The sequence below is a fragment of the Chlorocebus sabaeus genome, chromosome 9 (assembly GCF_047675955.1).
Source record: "Chlorocebus sabaeus isolate Y175 chromosome 9, mChlSab1.0.hap1, whole genome shotgun sequence".
NCBI lineage: Eukaryota > Metazoa > Chordata > Mammalia > Primates > Cercopithecidae > Chlorocebus > Chlorocebus sabaeus.
The window spans coordinates 108003743-108023780 of NC_132912.1; the positions used below are offsets into that span (position 1 = coordinate 108003743).

The window sequence follows — 20038 nt, forward strand, 5'->3', positions numbered from 1 at the left end:
ATTGAACAGCACTGGTTATGACTGTATATGCTATAGATACACAAAGCAAAGAGAACAAAAAGATCACTGTGGACTGGAGTAATCGTGGAAGGCTTCCTGCAGGAGGTGGCGATGGGACTATGCAGACTTCCTGCTGAGGAAGAAAAGGAAAATAGGCAGTACTTCAAAGAAATAAATAAGAGACTGAGAAAACAGAAAGAAAACATAAACCTAAAGAAAACAGATATATAAGAAGGTTGTTGGTCAGTAAAGGGACAAGGCAGATGGACAGCATGAAATTAAATTAGGAGAAATATTTGAGGAATGATTATTGGATTTTCCAAGCAATTTCTGAAATGGTTTGGATATAATTATACTTTTTCTTTACGGCTATATTTGGGCTTATGTCTTAGCTAAATGATGATGTTAATGATTAATCCATTGTTTTTGTTGCTCTTGGGCCTGCTTGTGTTTGTTGAGTGCTCAGTCCATGCCTACCAAGAACCTCTATCTGCCTAATCCCAAACCTACCATGCTATCCTGCCTGCTAAAGTGGAACAGGGTGCCTGTAGATCACTAGCACTGGAATCTCAACTGGCAGATGGGAGGATGGAGAAATGGGAATCAGGGAGGCTGTGATATGGCTGTGAGTGGTCTGAGAGCCCCTGCAGCTTGTCTGGAAGAGACCATGACTTCTTGGTTGGCTCCAAGAGTCTCAGAATGTCATTCCTGGGGACTAGGGGTCTCCTTGATGAGCCCCATGGGATTGGACTCATGCTGAACAGGGATCAGGAGTCTCCGTTATCACCTCTGCCACTGCCAGCTGTGTACAATCTTTGGCATAGTCATTTCTCCCCTTTTTGCTTTTCTTTTCCAGTCTACCAACTTAGGAGATTGGATCCAAGAATAAAAGTATCCCTTCCTATTTTGACACGCAGAGGTTTATTATTATTATTATTATTATTATTATTATTATTATTATTTCTACACTGTCCTGGCTATCCCTCCTTTAGAATCTAAGCCTTTTCCCTGGATGGAATTTAGAAGACATACAGGTTCCTAGAAATGAAAAAGTTGTTCCTAAACTTTCACAACTTCTAAAGCTGTTATAGTGGAGAAAGACATAGAGGTGACTTATTTCTTGAAGGAAAATGTGTGTATGTTTGTAGAATCTGCGGCAGCAGACTTCCCCGAGGCAAATCAAACTTTCTGGTGCATTCTATCCAAACTTCACAATTCAACAGAAAAACGCCTTTCCCCAGGAAGCTGGAGCAACAGCTGGAACTGCTTGTGTGTCTAATCATGCAGACTTCGGAGCTAGGAAGGAGGTTGGGCTGTATGAGATATTTTAATATAAGTTTAGGAGAAATTAATGAAGACGTCCACAGCTTGGAGGCAGCCAGTTTCCACTAATGTTGTTAAATATTAATGAAATTCTTTTACTCTTTGGGGCAAAGCAACATGCCTGGTGCACCTTTTAAAATTACTGCATTGCTAACAGGTAGCAGAGCTGAACAGAACTGCTAAACACAGTTACACTTAGCAAAGACTATTAAGATATTTCTTTCATTCTTAAAATTGCTTAAGAGAGAGCACCCTTCTTTCATAGGAAGGTAATCCCTAGGGTTAGTAGGTCATTCAATAGATTTACCTCAGAAAACAACTGGAGAATTTTTGAGAAGGTAGTAAGGATACACCACAGCCCAATATTTCACAGATAAATAATGCTTAGAAATAAGTAATTCAGGCTAGGAACATGGGCTCACACCTGTAATCCCAGTACTTGGGGAGGCTGAGGTGGGCAGATCACTTGAGGTCAGGAGTTTGAGACCATCCTAGCCCACATGGCGAAACCCCATCTCTACTGAAAATACAAAATTAGCTGGGCGTGATGGTGGGTGCCTGTAATCCCAGCTACTCGGGAGGCTGAGGCAAGAGAATCACTTGAACCTGGGAGTTGTAGGTTTCAGTGAGCTGAGATCGCATCGCTGCACTCCAGCCTGGGTGACAGAGTGAGACACCATATCAAAAAATAAAAATAAAAAAAGGAGAGAAATAAGAGATCCAGCAGTGTGCTGATAAATATCTAACTGCTGGCTCTCTGGAAACAAACAAATTAATACTCCCTGATTAATGGTATCTGCTGATCATCATACATATTCCCATCATGGCAGATTTCAAGCTACCAACCTGACATGAGTGAATGCAGAACTGGGGAGAGATAGCTAGTACCACAACATTATATAATATTCCCACCATACAGAGAGAGAGCTAGTACCACAACATGATATAATATTCCCACCATACAGAGAGAGAGCTAGTACCACAACATGATATAATATTCCCACCATACAGAGAGAGAGCTAGTACCACAACATGATATAATATTCCCACCATACAGAGAGGTAGCTAGTACCACAACATTATATAATATTCCCACCATACAGAGAGATCGCTAGTACCACAACATTATATAATTCCCACCATACAGATACATGGATATAAAGCACCTCAATAGCATGGACATTAGAATGATAGAATAGTTTTTATATGATACAGTATATATTATATATAATATTAAAATATAGTAATCAGGAATATATGTTTTAAGTATTACCTTTGTAATATAATTTATATAATTGAAATTTCATACAATTTCATTTTAATAGTGGCCTTGTTTAACAACCATTAATTAGCTTGCAACATTTCTGAGATGTTAACTGTGAGCTCTCATGGGCTATTACAAGCTGGCACAACATTGAGTCCATATGAACTGTCAGGCTGAGAGATCTCCAGTAGTTAATCAGGAGGCTTGGCCAAAACATTTACTTGGCAGAAATGTCTCTTTCTCCTTCCTTCCTTCCAGCTTCATTTAAACATGCCAATATCAAGACTGATCTAAAGTTCCACCTTTCTATGTAGCAATCCATGATTCTTGTCACATTAACTCCATGGGAATCTGTTGGGCACTTGGGGCGACTCTCTGCAGTCCACACTGTAGCATCAGTTATGGGCTCACAGTCTTCCTGCAGAGACAGATGTAGTGGCAACCATGTAATGCAATGGGATAATTTTTTTTTTTTCTTTTGAGACAGAGTTTTCGCTTTTGTTGCCCAGGCTGGAGTGCAGTGGTGCGGTCTTGGCTCACTGCAACCTCCACCTCCTGGGTTCAAGCGATTCTCCTGCCTCAGACTCCCAAGTAGCTGGGATTACAGGTGTCTGCCACCATGCCTGGCTACTTTTTGTGTATTTTTAGTAGAGACGGGGTTTCACCATGTTGACCAGGCTGGTCTCACACTCCTGACCTCAGGTGATCCACCTGCCTCCGCCTCCCAAAGTGCTGGGATTACAGGTGTGAACTACTGTGCCCAGCTGCAATTGCTTTCTAATGTAATTGGAATTCATTTATCCAATAAATATTTAATACCTGAAATGTCCTAGGTACTGTTCTAAATTCATACTGGTCAAAAACAAACAAATAAAAACTGGCAAATATCTCTGCTCTTGTAGCTTCCATTTATAGTTACCAACAGGTTATGACCCTAAAGTTTTTGTCTGGGGAACCAGCGATGGCGTTCTATGACCTAGATATTAAAGAAGGATAAGTAGGAAACTACCAAACATAGAAAAAAGTGGAATGCTTCAAGCCTGGGGGATTACATATGAAAAGATAAAGAGGGTTGAAAAGCTTGGCTAGAAGTCTTCGGTTAAGAGTTTGATGGGAAGCTGGGCAAGAAGGTGGGCTGGGGTGAGACTGGGAAGATATTGTGTATGATCTCATTAATCAATTGCTTCTTTCTTAGCTGTACTGTTTAGTGCTGTGCTGCATATCATTTTATTCTGTTCTTTAGTCGTGTTTGGGGTATGCTGTATCTCTCTCCCCCAAAGACTGAAAACCCTTTGAGGACAGGGATTGTCACACCTTTTTAAGTTTATTACTATTATTATTATTATTATTTTACAGGGCAGGGCACATATTGAGTTATAAATAGATGTGGAATTAAATTTAAATTTTCAGTCCCCTCTCCCCTTCATTCCTATTGTAGATACACACACAGACAATTTGCCTCTGTTTTCATTGAACTTCCACAAAATCTTGGCTCAAAGAATATGCAGGAAACAGAAAAAGAAAGGAGCTGTGGGTTCTGAGAAAGCAACTTCTTTTCTGCTGCTTTATGTTTTATTAACACGTAATGGATTAATATTTATATGTCCAGTTCATTTTGCCCCATCGGTGGGTTTCAGAAAACCCTACGATGCTTAACTTAGAAACATGAATTCTGCCAAGTTCAGCTACCCTCAATGCCCTCTGGTTGGCTACAAGAGCAATAATCCCTTCTACCTACTTTATTGTTCTTCTACTTTGACATTTACACACCCAGGAGGCTTCTGAACCTCCAAGAAGTAGGGAAACACCGTTTGTACTTCAGATAGGGGACCTCCTTCTCTACACTGCTCTGTTCCTTTTCTGTTTTTCATCAGGGAGAAAAGCGGAAAGAAATCGTAGCAGACTTTCTTCATTTTATTATGGCTAGGATTTTAAAGACACACACAAAAAGAGCTACAGTGTAGTTTTGTTTTATTTTTAGGGAAATAGGGGCCTTTATTTTATCTAGTCAGGAAAAGTTTGACTGATTCCATGTGTCCATGTAAATGGACATGCATATACTTGTTTCAGAGAGGGTAAATCATTGTCTTTGTTGTCATGTACTTATTTCAATAATTCTGCTGTGATTTAAAATGTACTTTTGACAGCATCCTCCACATTTACTCCCAAGCCAATATACCTGCCACATTATTTGTATCAATACCTTTATAAACCTAGAATTTCTATTTGCTAAGTTGCTATTTTGTTCTGTCGACTGGACTCCAAATGACATGGAATTATTTAAAAGGCTCAAAGTTCACTTTCAAAATATGAATATTTGCCCTCACTGGGGATATTTGAAACAATGTGTTATGACTTTCTGGATGGCAATAGGGACATGTATATGTTTGTGTGTGCCTGTGGTTACTTTAGCATTTGTACATATGTACTACTATGCAATATTCATTTTCCTGACAGTGACTATGGGTATGAGAGACATGGGGAGAGCCAGTGTGTCCCAGCTTTCTGGTACAATCCAGCATCCCCATCAAAGGACTGCAGCCTTGGTCAAAGCTACCTTAACAGCACTGGGTAAGTAAAACACCTTCAGGAACTCAGCTCACTTGTTTTCCTGTTTCTCTAAACTGGGACCGAAGGACATGCATTGCTATTGAATACAATGGAGTGAAGATAGAGTCTGTTTATAACAAATGGCATTTGAGGGGAAGTGAGGAGTTCTTTAGCTTAGAGTACTTATTTGGGGAGCATCAGAAGAGATTTCTGATCAACCAGATTTCAATACCTTTGGATATTTACTTATGATAGACCATAGTTATTGTTTTAGTTAATCCTTCTCTTCTGGAAGGACATGTAGCTTATTCCTTGACACTCAAGTGAATTAAATTAATACAAGTGATGTGCAGATATTACAGTACTTTCTAGTGAAAGATGAACTGAAACTCTCTGACACTGATGCTGAAAACTTAAAATGAAAATTCCAAAATTCCATTCTAGGAATTCCTGAAATAAAAATGTCAAGGACCCTTTTCAGGAATTCTCAACTTACATGCATGTTTATCTCTTTGTTCATGTATCAGTTACTCTTTCAGATGCTTGAAAAACATTTTCTTGAAGATTTGTTGTCTTTCCCTTTCCTTTGCTGCCTCTATAACCAAGAACAGATTTGGCAAGTGGATGGGTGGTCTAAGACAGCACCTCTCAAATGTTAATGTGCCTATCAGTCACCTGGGGATCTTATTAAAATGCAGTTTCTGATTTGGGAGATCTGGAATGGGGGTGAAATTCTTCTTTTCTGTGAGCTCCCATGTGATGTCGATATTGCTGGTCCCTGGACCACTCTTTGAGTAGCAAGGGACTGAGTTGTTCTGGATGCCAGTCTTAACTCTCCCAGTGGATCTTCTGTCATCTCAGTCAAGTTATTCATCTTGATGCTTTTGCCATAGTTAGTTGTAACATAGTATTGGTACTATCTACCTAACTGATGTCAACAAAGGAAAAAATATGATGAAAAAGAAGTGCCGACTGGTCTGAGATACTCTGAAATGCACGCCAACTATTTAGTGCTGGGAGGACTATTCCTGGAGCCTGAGCTAAGACTCAAGAATCTTTGCTGTTATTTAATTGTACGAGTATAGTTTAGGGACTTAAGGCATTCAAATTGCAGATCCAACAGCATGAACTTAAAGAGATTGTGGTGTCAGAGAACAAAGTGCCAGGAAGTTGGAGGAAAGGGAGTATTATGGGCACAAGTGATTAGTTGGGCCACCAAATTCCCAGCGAGGGCCTAGGCTGAATGTGATTGCAGGTTAAAACAGAATTATAAAAGAATTGAATTAAAACATTTCATAGGATCATGTGACATGTGTAGGTACACCACATTTTAAGCAACTTAGGTATGCCAAAATCTCAGATAGCTAACAAAATAATTCAGGAGAATGAAAGGGAATGGCAATTAAAAAAAAAAAAAAAAAAAAGAAAACAAATATGCTACAGATGTTGACCAATACCTCCAGATTGTGTAAATGTTGGCTTATGTTTACAAATCATCAACCAGCTTGAGTTAATGGCCAACTGAACTTGAAAAAGAAGAGTAGATGATATCAAGTTTGTGTTAGGACATGGTACCCACTGAAATAGCTATCATCAGTAAAAACTGAGTATCTTGTAACTGTACATCCTGAGAAAGTATAAATTGATTACAAATCTTGACTGTCTAGACCAGTGATGACCAAATTAACTATAATGTGAGGCATATATGTAATTTTAGATTTTCTAGTAGCCACATTAAAAATGTAAAAAATAAGGTGATATTAATTTTAATAATGTTTTCTTTAACCCAAAATTTCAAAAATATTATCATTTCAGCTGTCACACTAATTACATTTCAAGTGCTCAGTAGCCACAAGTTGGGCTACCATATGGACAAGTGGTGCTGTGTTAACCAGAATAACTTTAGACCCATTATAAGCTCAGTTGACAAAAATGATGTATATTTGCAAGATATTATATCATAATTTGATCTAAGACAATAATGACATACAACATTTGCTTAATATCCCCTGGGGTCTCTGAAAGGAGGTGTAATTCAGCAGTGGGGTGGCTGAGGGGATTTAGGGAAAATGTCAGGTATGATGGAAGACTAATATCATTCAAAAAGAATTATAAATTTCTCTGTTTTTGAAACCATCATAGGAAGGCAAAATAGATGGATTTGTTAATTATTCTTGACATAGTGAGTGAAAGAAGACAAAATGTAATGAGCATGTAATGGTGATGATGATGGTGATAATAATGCTGCTGGTGATGATGGTGGTGATGGTCATAGTGGTGGTATGTTTCTTTCACGTGGTTTTACCAGAACATTTGCATGTTCAGTGCAGCCTTATAGATGGTCGTGTGCCTGGAAATATGCCCATCATGCAGATCAGGGTTGTAGGAAAGCTCTTGGCTTGACTTCATATGCTGGGGTTAGTGGGCAAGGAAGATGACATGGTGTCATTGTACATAATGATGTCCTTGTCACAGAAGGTCATAGTGCTTTGTCAGGTGATTTTCCCATGCCTACCTCTTCTATAAGATAATTTTACATAGTGGCATAGTGAGATTGAATAGGAGTTTCAAATTTGTGTTTCTAATCTGGTGTTTATGCTGAGTGAGAAATGAAATATTAGCAAGGAGAAAATAAAATGTGCTCTGAAATAGCCCAGTGGCTCCACAGCAAGGGCTATTAGGCATTAGGGGAAGAAATGATGCCCTGGAGGAATAGGGAAGATAGGTTGCAGCCTTCTGATTAATCAGAGTTAGAAAAAGTTTGATGTTCTACCTGCTTTCTAGTACAGAGAAAGCTGGAGATGGCCTCTGGGAGATAGAAACAGGTTTGTCCCTCACAAGTAGAAGCGCCTGCTTTTCCCATTTCCCTAGTCCAATGAGTCTGCCTCCTCTTTTGTTGTGTGTGAGTCAGACATTGATTTTTCTTGTCTGGTTTCGACACTGATCCAATCTGTGGCTCATCAGGTAGGATCAATAATAATGTTTAAGGAGCTACTCTTCCCAAGATGGAGGGATAGCAGGTCCTCAGCATTTGTTCAGCTTCGTAAATGTCTGTCTGTCTTCTTTGAGACTTGGTTTCTAGGGGCTGCTGTGTGAAGCACCTGTTTTGCTCTTGCTCTCTTACATTCCCTTTATCATACACACACACACACACACACACACACAACAGCAACAACACACTCGACACAAACCACTATCAATTGTCAATTCTACTTAGGTATCGGCGGATTGTGTCCAACAACTGCACAGATGGGCTAAGGGAGAAGTACACCGCCAAGGCCCAGATGTGCCCTGGAAAAGCCCCTCGGGGCCTCCATGTGGTGACGACCGATGGGCGCCTGGTGGCAGAGCAGGGGCACAATGCAACTTTCATCATCCTCATGGAGGAGGTAGGTGCTCGACTGATTCTCTGAGGTCAGAACTCCCAACCAGACCATTCCCAGAATGGAAAAAGAAGATCTTACATTCCCAGAGACCCCTGCACCAAAGTCAATGGTGAGAAGCTGAAACTTCTGGAAAGAAGACAGACAAGGTTGAAAGAGGGCTTGGGGTATTTACTGACCTTTCTCCCTTTATCCCACAATAAAGACCCAGTCTGCAGTGGGAGCCCGCTTGCCTCTGGAGCATGAAGATGTGGATATATTCTTCAGGGTCTCCATTAAAGTCTGCTTTGCTGAGAGAATATTTATTACCATAAGACCATAAACTGTAAACTTGGCCAGAGGAAGGAAATTTGAATTTTATCTGTTGCTTTTAGGAGCCTCTTTTGCTTTATTCTAACCCTTAATCCCACTGATTAGAAAAGCCCACAAAGCTTTCACAAGGTCTTGAAAGTATGAGCGTGAGGGTGGGGAAGATTATTGAAATTCTTTAAAGTTATCTTTATAAAGAGTGTTGTATTAGTTGCTTTTCTATCAGCTAGATGCTGTATTCTTTCACTTTTTTGGTGTCTTCTGAAATCTGGGCAGTAAAATCAGACTGCATACATTGATTCCAGTATGGGAATATCTCTGTTGTCTGCTTCTTTTATAAGCTGTTGAATTGCTTACTATACTAGGGCATTTAAGGCACTCTTTGCTGAGTGGTGGAGCAGGAAGGCTTGCCTGATTGACACAGCCCTCTAAATTTATATGCAAATTGCTCTGTGCTCTTGAGATCTTGGAAAGAAGGCAAAACAGGCCAGGAGTCTTTTTTTCACAAGTATGAGCACTTCAGAAACCTTTAAAGTCAGGAGCACACTGGACAGGGTGGTGAAGGTTCCTTATCCTGGGTTGACAGATTTCTCAGCCTTCACTTATAGCAGGTGCTTGAATTATAGGACTTTAAGATTCAGAGGAGGTCATTATCACATTTCCACTAAGGAGTTTCCAGGACCACAGCTATAAAAACCTTCTCTTGAATGGATGTGAAGAGTCACGATCTTATCCATTTGAATTGCCTCCAGTTCATTTCCACTTTAATTTATATTCATAAACTCAAGGATAGTTGACATTGTGTGGGGGGCAAGAGAGCACCTATCAATATTTCATTCACATCTGGGCTGCCATGGGGGAAGAGATGGAAAGTGAAACTGTGATCAGTGCACATTCACTGGGCAGAAGGATTGGCTCATAATTCCAAAATGATGTATTTCTCTATTCTATCATTCATCTTCATATATGAACAGAGCAATGATATTCTTCTTCATATAGGATCTTTGTTTTGTGGTCAAGTGCATTGTGTTGATCCAAAGTGTTGGCCCAATGTGATGGTGGTAGGGTGGGGACCAAGAAGAATGGGGTTCAGCATAGGTCCTTAAGAAGCTAAATGTTGGCTTTGGGTGGTGAGATGCATTCACCTGAATCATTGGCATGATGTTACCAGGTAGTACACAGAGAGCTCGTGGCTTTCCAAGAGATAGAGATATCTGTGAGCTGGGATGATCTGAAAAGGCTTCAGGGAAGAGGAGGCTTAGGTAGATTTAGGGAAGTCCAAGGATAAGAGAACAAGGGTATAATTTTGGGTGGTATGCAGTATTCATCTGTAGAATGGGAATCGCCATCCTATCCCTGCTGTTATTTTGCAGATGGTGTTATATAATATGTATTAAGTGAGTAGCATAATTCTTGTAACATAGCAAATACTCAAAATAGGAACGATTACAACTGCATGGCAACTGAAGGCATTATTGAAACCAGACTGGGTCTGGAACCTGGTCTTCCTGTACTCACTATGAAACTTTGGTCTAACTACTTATTTTTGTCCCCACACAAATGGGGACAAAATACTTTCTACAATATGGAATTATGAGGAGAGTACTTGCTTGGCACTAATAAAAGAACCTCTAACTATTTGCTGCTACTATGACTGCAATTATTATTAGGACACAGAAGGAGAATTAAACTATGTATGTGAGGGAGTCAGTGAAACCTTGGCTTCCCTTCAGAACTTTATAGAGGGTCTGCCTTGCCTACTATTGCCAGTGTCATACCAACTCAGGTTGCCCAGAGCTTGGGCGATGAAGACAATAGGTCCATAGTGCCTGCCCATAGTGCCCTGTGGATCAGATGGGAGTGTGATCATTGTGTTGCAGGTGTTTCAGCCCCTTGGGAAAGACTATGGGTCACAGAGATTGATGCTGAAGCAACAGGAGGAAGCATCAAATAGGAGTATGGCTGGACCACGTAAATTGACCCATCTGCTATGCCGTCTTGCAGGGTGATCTCCAAAGGACAAACATCCAGCTTGACTTTGGGGATGGGATTGCTGTGTCCTACGCAAACTTCAGCCCCATCGAGGACGGCATCAAGCACGTGTATAAGAGTGCAGGGATCTTCCAGGTGACAGCCTATGCAGAGAACAACCTTGGCTCAGATACAGCTGTCCTCTTCCTGCATGTGGTTTGTAAGTAGCAGGCACGAGCCCCTTTTTCCCTTTCTTCCCAGTTAGCAACTTGTTCTGTTCAGACTTCCTAAAATTCAGAGCTGAGACCAGGTTCACTGTGACTACTACAATTACCCAAACCAAATGGTGGACATATGTACTCATCTGTGTTTCTGAGTTTTATGATACAGAAATAGATTGATTATTTTGAAGTTTGGATAACGTATTACCAACTGGGCCCTCCTTTTCAGCACCACTCTGCTCTGATATAAATGTGTGCATGCATACACATTCAGGTAAAAGTCTCCTCTCTTCGTTTTGGAGAATCCTCAAAATGAAAAAGAAACAAGCCATCTGGTTGATAGTCTCAGGCTCATTCTCAATCTATCATGAATGAAGAATGCAAAAATCAAAGTCAACTGTTATTTGTGTTGTGAGAGCCAAAGAAGGATTAAATAAACACGTTTGGATATTTTTAATATAGAACTAAACACACACACAAAACTAATTTTTACATACAAGGTTACTGCAAGTTCATTTTGTTTTGACAATTCTAAGAACTGTCCAAAAATATTTTGTTGTCCTAGAATCTATTTCATTGCTATTGGCTGTTGCTTGGCACAAACCAAAAGAACAGTTGGTGTTCCAAAATATTTCTTTTGTGCTGGATGCATTTTGTGTATTGTCTGTTCTAGAATTTGATGCGTGTAAACTGAAACTTTAATATTGTGATTTTAGAATGTCAGGTCAAGGAAATGTTGTCATGGGACTGGGATTGGTTTCCCACATGTGTATCAGTGATATTCTTGAGTCTAAGGACTTCCATGGTTCTTACTTTCATACCCCACAATAATTTCCAGGTAATATGCTACATATGGTGAAATTATAAGTTCTGAAAGAGTCTAAGTGAAAACAAGGAGCACCCTCCTATTAACAACTCAGTGATGGCATCAACTGTATCATATAAACAACCTACACCTAAGAGGTTCCTGGCAAACAGTAAGCTAGCTAGTGTCCTAGCTCTCTGGTCACAATGCCAGTAAAGGGACCAAAAGTGATAAGGGATGTGTGTGAGAGGAGACCTGGATTATGTAGCTCAATCATGTCCCTAAAAATGACAGACTACATGGCCATGAGATAAATGATTTCATCTCTGGATCTCCTGAACTCCAGTTTTAAAATGGCTTAATTCTGATTGCTACCTTGCCTCGTGGGGCTTTTGTAATAGTAAACACACAAAAAAACATCCAATCATTCACTAATTAACAAAAATTTGTTGAAGTCTTAACATATGCAAGGCACTCTGCCAAGCACTAGGAGGTAGCAATGCAGATATGGCCCTCCTCTTACAGAGTTTCCATTCTGGTGGGGAAGTGGGGTGCTGCTACAAATGAGCCATAAACAGGCAAAGTGGTGAGAACCACACCACATCAACTACAACCATTCTGTGCCAGAAGCACCAGGTCAGAAACCCAGGTGGGTGATGTGCACAGTGTTCATGAGCCCAGTCTTTAGAACAAGGGAGATCTGTGCTTCAATTCCGATCACATTCCTTTGTTAAATGTCTACTATTGGTCAATGTTCTTAGGCTTTATAAACCTCCAATTTCTTATCTTCAATGCTGGCTGGGCACGGTGGCTCATGCCTGTAATCCCAGCACTTTGGGAGGCTGAGGCAGGCAGATCACGGAGTCAGGAGATCAAGACCATCCTGGCTAACACGGTGAAACCCGTCTCTACTGAAAATACACAAAATTAGCCGGGTGCCACTGCACTCCAGCCTAGGAGATAGAGAGAGACTGTCTCAAAAAAAAAAAAAAAAAAAAAAAAAAAAATCTTATCTTCAGTGCTTAGCTAAAAGGGAGGCTGTGAGAATCAAGCTGGTTGAGGTGTGCATGTGTTGGGTATCCCCAAGACCACCACCAGGTTTGGTGATTCACTAGGCAGACCCACAAGGCTCAGCCAAAGTTTCACTCATGACTATGATTCATTACAGCGAAAGGGTACCAAACAAAATCCTCAAAGGGAAAAGGCTCAGGGGGCAAAGTCTGGAGGAAACAAGGCAGAAGCTTCCGTGAGTTTTCCCCCCACAAAGTCACACAGGACACTCCTTTATCCAGCAATGAGTTGTAACGTGTATGAAAAGGCTGTCTAAAACAGAATCTCATTAGAGACTCAGTGCTTAAAGTTTTTAATGGGGGCCAGTCATGTAGGTACCCTCTGCCTGGCATGTAACAAAACTCCAGATTCCCAGTGGAAAGCATTGGGAATAAACCATACTGTTTGCAAGAACAGTTTAGGCAGAGCGAACCACTCTTAGCAGTTAATGGTTGACTGGAAACACTCCCAGAGCCATGTTCCCAGATACCAGCCAGGGGCCAACTTGCAAGCAGACCTTCCTCAGGACAGCAATTTCAGGTCCGTGTTATTTTTTGGCACAGTGTGCGGAATGCTGCCTATCACCCAGCTTGGTGCATGATAAATTAGAGTATTTACTAAGTACTTCCTATTAACTTCGTACCTGACATTTTTGCCGCATTTAAAAATGAAGACAAAGAAGGAAAATGAACTTCACATTTCTCTGTTCCAAGGACTTTCCCCACCCACATTTCTGATTCTGCCAAGAGTAGGCCTTGCCTTCAGGGTGTGACGACCAATGTATCTTACTGGCAAAAAACACAACAGCAAGGAACAGGTTTATACCGTGGCTTATGTGCGTGAGGGAGGAAATGTTCCTTGAAACTTTTATTGTGCTCATAATTCCCTCCAAATCAATCATGGCTGCATTTTCCAGACAGTTTTTATTGTGGAGACTGCTCTTGGCCTTATCTTGGGCCATTAGCTAACAAACGTAGTTGTTAGCTGCCCATAATAACCAATCTCGCACAGATTATTAGATTTTTATCAAAAGGGGCACTATTTGACAGTGAGGAATTTAGAAGTTTGCACTGTTTCTTCCTGAATCTGCTCAGCTGTCATCTCTTCTCATTGATCCTTGGTTTGTCTCCACATCAAAGCCCAGGGCTCCTGGCTCAGAATCTTTGCCCTAAAAAAAACTGCTGTATGTTAGTGTTCCTTAGGATTATTTTTAACCAAACACACTTGTCCTGAAGCGGAATAAATGCAACCATGAGTGATGGTCTTCCAAGTCGTAAACACTATGTTCTTTTTGTGTTTGGCATGAGTTTATGGAGAAGGGGGTCTCCTTTTATCTTCTTGGGTATCAGAGGACCTGACACTGTCAGCTCCCACTGAACCAAGGCCCCCAAGTAACAGAAAGCCAAGAAGAAACTCAAGGCCATGAATGACAGCTGCATCATTGCTTAACTGTGGAAGATCCCAGGGTTCCCATGAGGTGTGTTGGGGAATGGGTTTCATGCTTTCTGGAGGATAACAGTGAGAACAGAAGCAGTGACTTTGAGGGTAAAAAGGTCCCCTAAAGGGGCCCCTTTACTATCAGGAGAAAAATGAGAGATTTGAATCTGGGCAGGGAGAAGGAAGTTTTTCATCTCCCTCCTTGGAAGTGGACTAGCCAGAATCCCCTCCCCACAGCCTCTTTCTCTTCCCCATTGATCAATAAAACACAAACTGTAAAGAGACATAAATTAGGTAAACTCCTAACAATGAGTAAATAAAGCAATGAAATTATCCATTATTTTCTCACATATTGTGCCTTTTTTGCTCTCATGAACAAACAAATCATACAAAAATAATAACAAAAAAATTCTTATTTAAAATAAGTCAACCTTCAACCAAACGTGTGTCTGAATTGACAAAGTTGAAAGTGTTTGCTAAGAGAAATCTTGAGATGCCATATGTCTGGGGTCAAGGCAGAGAACTTTAGGCAGAAAGCATTCTCAGGCTGTAGATACTCTTCGTTTTAAGTATTCATTTTTTTTTATTTTTAATTGTTGTGGGTACATAGTCGGTATATGTATTTATGGGGTACATGAGATGTTTTGATACAGGTATGCAATGTGAAATAAGCACATCATGGAAACTAGGGCATCCATCCCCCTCAAGCATTTATTCTTTGCTCATACACTGGCCTGGCTGGTCTCCCCACCCAAATAGCAGTCGCTGTCCAAACACTTTCCCCTTCAATATAAAATTACCTATGACACAGAATATGTCCAGTTAGACTCAGGAAAATGCTCACTGAAGTCCTTAGAGGGACTTCTACCCAATGACAGACAGAAACAGTGATGGCAGTGGTGGTGGTGGGCAGTAGTGGTAGAAATCATGACATTCTTTCATTAATTGTATGGTACTTTAAACAACCACATCACAATTTCATATGTTCTTATTACTATAAGGAAGGCAGAGCAAATGTTGTCCTTATTTTTAGAACAAGGTAATAGTCTGTGTAGGATTAAGACTCGTAAGATAAAGGAAAAAATCGTATAAGTACATTTGTGCCAGAGTTGCAATGAGAAACATCCATCTGTTTTCTTCCCTTTGAACTGACTTGTCTCCAGAATTACCAGGGAAGCAAATAAGGATGGCTAGATGGCCCGAAAAATGCTCCACCAATAAGAAGAATTCAAGCCATCCAGGCTGAAGAGATGTCTTTGCTACAGTTGTGGCTTAAGAACTTCATATAGAAGTCTCTTCAGTTACTTGTACTCATTAAATTGATGATGGTGGAAACCAAGGAAATGTGCTCTGACATAGTAGGAAGAGAATTAAAATATTTTATTTGGATTTGGGTATGTAGGAAGGATTAAAGAAGAGAAAGAAGGAGGGAGAAAGACAGAAAGATAGAAAGGAAAGTAAGGAAAGGAGTTAGGAAAGGAGAGAAAAAGGAAGAAAAAATCTTGCAGTGTTAAAAAATTATTTACCTCTCAGATACAACACTGGTACATTACTGGCCCACCCCCCCCCCACCTTTTTTTTTAATTAAGATGAAGTTTTGCTGTTGTCACCCAGACTGGAGTGCAATGGTACAATTTTGGCTCACTGCATCCTCCGCCTCCTGGATTCAAGTGATTCTCTTGCTTCAGCCTCCCGAGTAGCTGGGATTACAAGCACCTGCCACCATGCCCAGCTAATTTTTGTATTTTTAGTAGAGATGGGGTTTTACCATGTTGGCCAGGCTGGCCTCAAACTCCTGACCTCAGGTGGTCCACCCACCTCAGCCTCCCAAAGTGCTGGGATTACAGGTGTGAGCCACCGCTCCTGGCCACATTAACACTTTTTCATCAGCTTTGTCCTCTTCTCGTTTTAGTTTGGAAACTAAAATCCTCACTTATTGCCTAGGGTGTGTTCATGTATATTATTCTACTTGCTAGTTTAGAATATCATGCTGCTTTTATCAGTTTTCTGAGGGAAAAAATGAGAAGCTTGGTTACTTTTCTGCAAGCAGATTTTTTATTATTTGGGAACCTGACATTTGTGTCTCCTTTGATTTAGGGAGATATACTTTTCCCTTTTTGGAAAACAGCCTTGCCAGTTTCTGAATGACACCCAGTGTGTACTGCAGATGATGAGGCACAATGGCCGATTGTTGAAGGAGATGGAAACCCATTAACAATCAGGAATAATGGAAGAGCCCTCCACACAATGCGTTGACCCCAAATCACAATACAGGCTAATCATCAATAACAAAATAGACTGCTGTTTATCTTCCCAGTTATTGGCTAAGTGTCTAGTAAATCAGCTTTGTCCTTGTGTTAGAGGTTCATAAGCATCTGTGGTTAGGCTTATCAGATGTAAATTTAGTTCAGATGCCGCTCAAAAAATTTGAAACTTGATTTGAGTTCCTTATTATACCCAGTGCTTCATTTCAAGTGCATATGCACACCTCCCAATGTGTATGGTTTTCTGAACCTTCCTTTATTACAGGGGATGCTAACAGAAATTAAGGTTAAGAATCTAGGGGTATAATACAGTTTGCCCACATCCAGAAATATAAACACTGTCATTTTTTTCTGTTTCCTTAGGTCCTGTGGAGCATGTTCATCTCCGAGTTCCATTTGTTGCCATAAGAAATAAGGAGGTCAACATCAGTGCAGTCGTGTGGCCCAGTCAACTGGGGACCCTTACCTATTTCTGGTGGTTCGGCAATAGCACAAAGGTTCGGCCCTTTCTGATTGGTGTCAAATTAGATCTGTACTGAATGTTCCTATGTTCCTGCTTTTATGTGTATATTGAGGGGTCACTGAGAATTCAGGCAATAAGAGGTACTTAATAAACCTATGAGCCCACAAAATTGAATAAAACCTACCTCTTCACACCAAGTTCATTACTTTATTAGGGAAAGTTCAAATAATCCTGAGGAAGAAAAAGTACTTTGAGAAACTTTACGAACCTGCATGTTCTTGCTTCTCTAATCAATATTTCTAAAATTTCATTTGTTCCATTTTGCTTTAATCTTGGCTTTGGACTGGTTATATAATGTCAAAGAAGTTACTTAGCATCTCTGAGATTAAGTAGCCCTATCTGTCTAGATAAATGTAGGGCAGTCAAAATTAAACAAGATAACACAGGTAAAGAATCCTTATCAATACTTACTAGCTGTTCTGGAAATGCTAGCATTCTTTTTAGGCAAGTTACTGAGGTTGCCACATCTCAAAGAAAGGAACAAAAGAAGCCAAACTCTGGACTGGCCATACACTCCCTGCTTCCAGCCATGGTGATGGCAACACCTGTGTCAAGCATGAGCACAATTGTATGATAGAAGCTGGGAACAATTTGACTGAGAATTCCTCAATTAAATTAATGTTCTTAATGTTCTTCTCTATTCCTATTTTATAAAGAACACTTCATTTTTGAGGAGTTGTAAGTTCACAGCAAAATCAACTTGAAAATCAATCAAAGAGATTTTCCATATATCCCCTGCTTCTACACATGTATAACCTCCTCCATTATCAACATCCCCCACCAGTGTTACATTTGTTGTAACAGATGAACTTACACTGATATATCATTATCACTCAGAGTCCATAGTTTACTTTGGGATTCATTTCTGGTTTTGTATATTCCATAGGTTTGGATAAATGTATAATGACATGAATCTACCACTATAGTATCAAAAAGAAGGGTTTCACTACCCCAAAAATGCTCTGTGCTCCACCTATTCATACCTGCCTCCTCCTTAATCCTTGGCAACCACTGATATTTTTTCTGTCTCTGTAGTTTTGCCTTTTCCAGAATGTCATATAGTGGGAATCATACAGTATGCACTGTTTTCATATTGGCTTCCTTCACTAAGTAATATGCATTTAAGTTGGCTCCATGTCTTTTCATGTCTTGATAGCTCGTTTCTTTTCAGTGCTGAATAATATCCCATTGTCTGAATGTATCACAGTTTATTTATCTATTCACTCATTGAAGAGCGTATTGGTTGCTTCTAAGTTTTGGCAATAATGAATAAAGCTGCTATAAACATTCATGGGCAAGTTTGGTGTGGACATAAGTTTTCAACTACTTTGGATAAATACTAAGGGCATGATTTCTGGATCTTATGGTAGCAATATGTTTGGTTTTGAAATAAACCACCAAGCTGTCTTCCAAACTGGTTGGACCATTTTGCATTTCCACCAGCAATGAATGAGAGTTCTTGTTGCTCCACATCCTCGCTAGCATTTGGTGGTGTCATGTTCTGGATTTTGGTCATTCTAATAGCCGTGTCATGGTATCACATTTTTGTTTAAATTTGGATTTCCCAGATGACATATTATTTAGAGAAGGTTTTCATATGCTTATTTGCCAACTATATAACATCTTTGGTGAGTTGTCTATTAAGGTCTGTGGCCTATTTTTAAATCGGATTGTTGCATTATTTATTGAGTTTTAAGAACTCTTTGTGTATTATTGGATAATCTTTTATCAGATATGTCTTCTGCAAATATTTTATTCCACTCTGTGGCTTATCTTTTCAATTTCTTAATAGTGTCTTTTGTAGACAAAAGTTTTTAATTTTAAGGAAGTCCAGCTTATCAGTTCTTTTATTCATGAATCATGTCTTTGGTGTTGTACCTCAAATGACTTCACCAAACCCAACATCATCCATGTTTTCTCCTATGTTGTCGTCTAGGAGTTTTATAGTTTTGAGTTTTACATTTAGAGCTATGATCCATTTTGAGATCATTTTTTAAAGGCATAAGGTTTATACCTAGATTCTTTATTTTTTTTTTATGTGGATGTCCAGTTGTTCAAGCACCATTTGTTGAAAATACCATTTTTGCTCCATTGTATTAACTTTGCTCCTTTGCGAAAAATCCGTTGATTACACTTATGTGGGTCTATTTCTGGGCTACTTATTTGGTTCCATTGGTCTGTTTTCTTGTTTTTTTCCACCAGTACAACCTGTTTTGATTACTGTAAATTTATAATAGATCCTGAAGTTGAGTAGAGTCAATTCTTCAACTTTGTTCTCCTTCAATTTTATGTTAACTATTTTGAGTCATTTCCCTTGCCATATATAGTCTCAAATCACTTTGTCAATATCTACAAACTAACTTGCTAGGATTTTGACTGGCATTGGATTGCATCTGTAGATCAAATTGATAAGAACTGACATCTTCACGATATTAAGTATTCCTATCCATGAACATGGACTATCTATTTATTTAGTTATTATTTGATTTCTTTCAACAGAGTTTTGTAGTTTTTCCTACATGGATCTCATACACATTTTGTTAAAATTGTACAGAAGTATTTCATTTTTGATGGTGCTAAAGTACAAGATATTGGGTATTTTATGTTTTTGTTTTAATTGATATATAACACTACTGTTTTTTATATGTTGATTTTGTATTCTGCAACTTTACTGAATTTGTTGATCAGATTTAAGAGTTTTTTCATGGAGTCTCTAAGTTTTTCTAAATATACATCAGCAAAGAGGAACAATTTGACTCTTTCTTTTTAAATTTAGATGGTCTTTTATTTTTTTTTTCTCTTGCCTGATTACTCTGGTTAGGACTTCCAGTCCTATATTGAATAGGAGTGGTGAAAATCGGCATCCTTATCTTCGTGTCCTAGGCTTTAAAGGAAAGGCTTTCCACTTTTCCTGATTCAGTATGATATTAACTATGGA

General features: G+C 39.5%; 1 protein-coding gene across 1 annotated transcript in view; it reads left to right on the plus strand.

The window, feature by feature from the left end:
• SORCS3 (sortilin related VPS10 domain containing receptor 3) overlaps positions 1 to 20038 on the plus strand; it is a 621661-nt gene that overhangs the window by 557279 nt on the left and 44344 nt on the right. Inside the window, exons 17-20 of the mRNA XM_007964048.3 lie at positions 5045 to 5158; positions 8355 to 8526; positions 10834 to 11020; positions 16941 to 17074. Of these exons, the coding sequence (XP_007962239.3) occupies positions 5045 to 5158; positions 8355 to 8526; positions 10834 to 11020; positions 16941 to 17074 (607 nt within the window). The remainder of the gene's footprint in view (positions 1 to 5044; positions 5159 to 8354; positions 8527 to 10833; positions 11021 to 16940; positions 17075 to 20038) is intronic.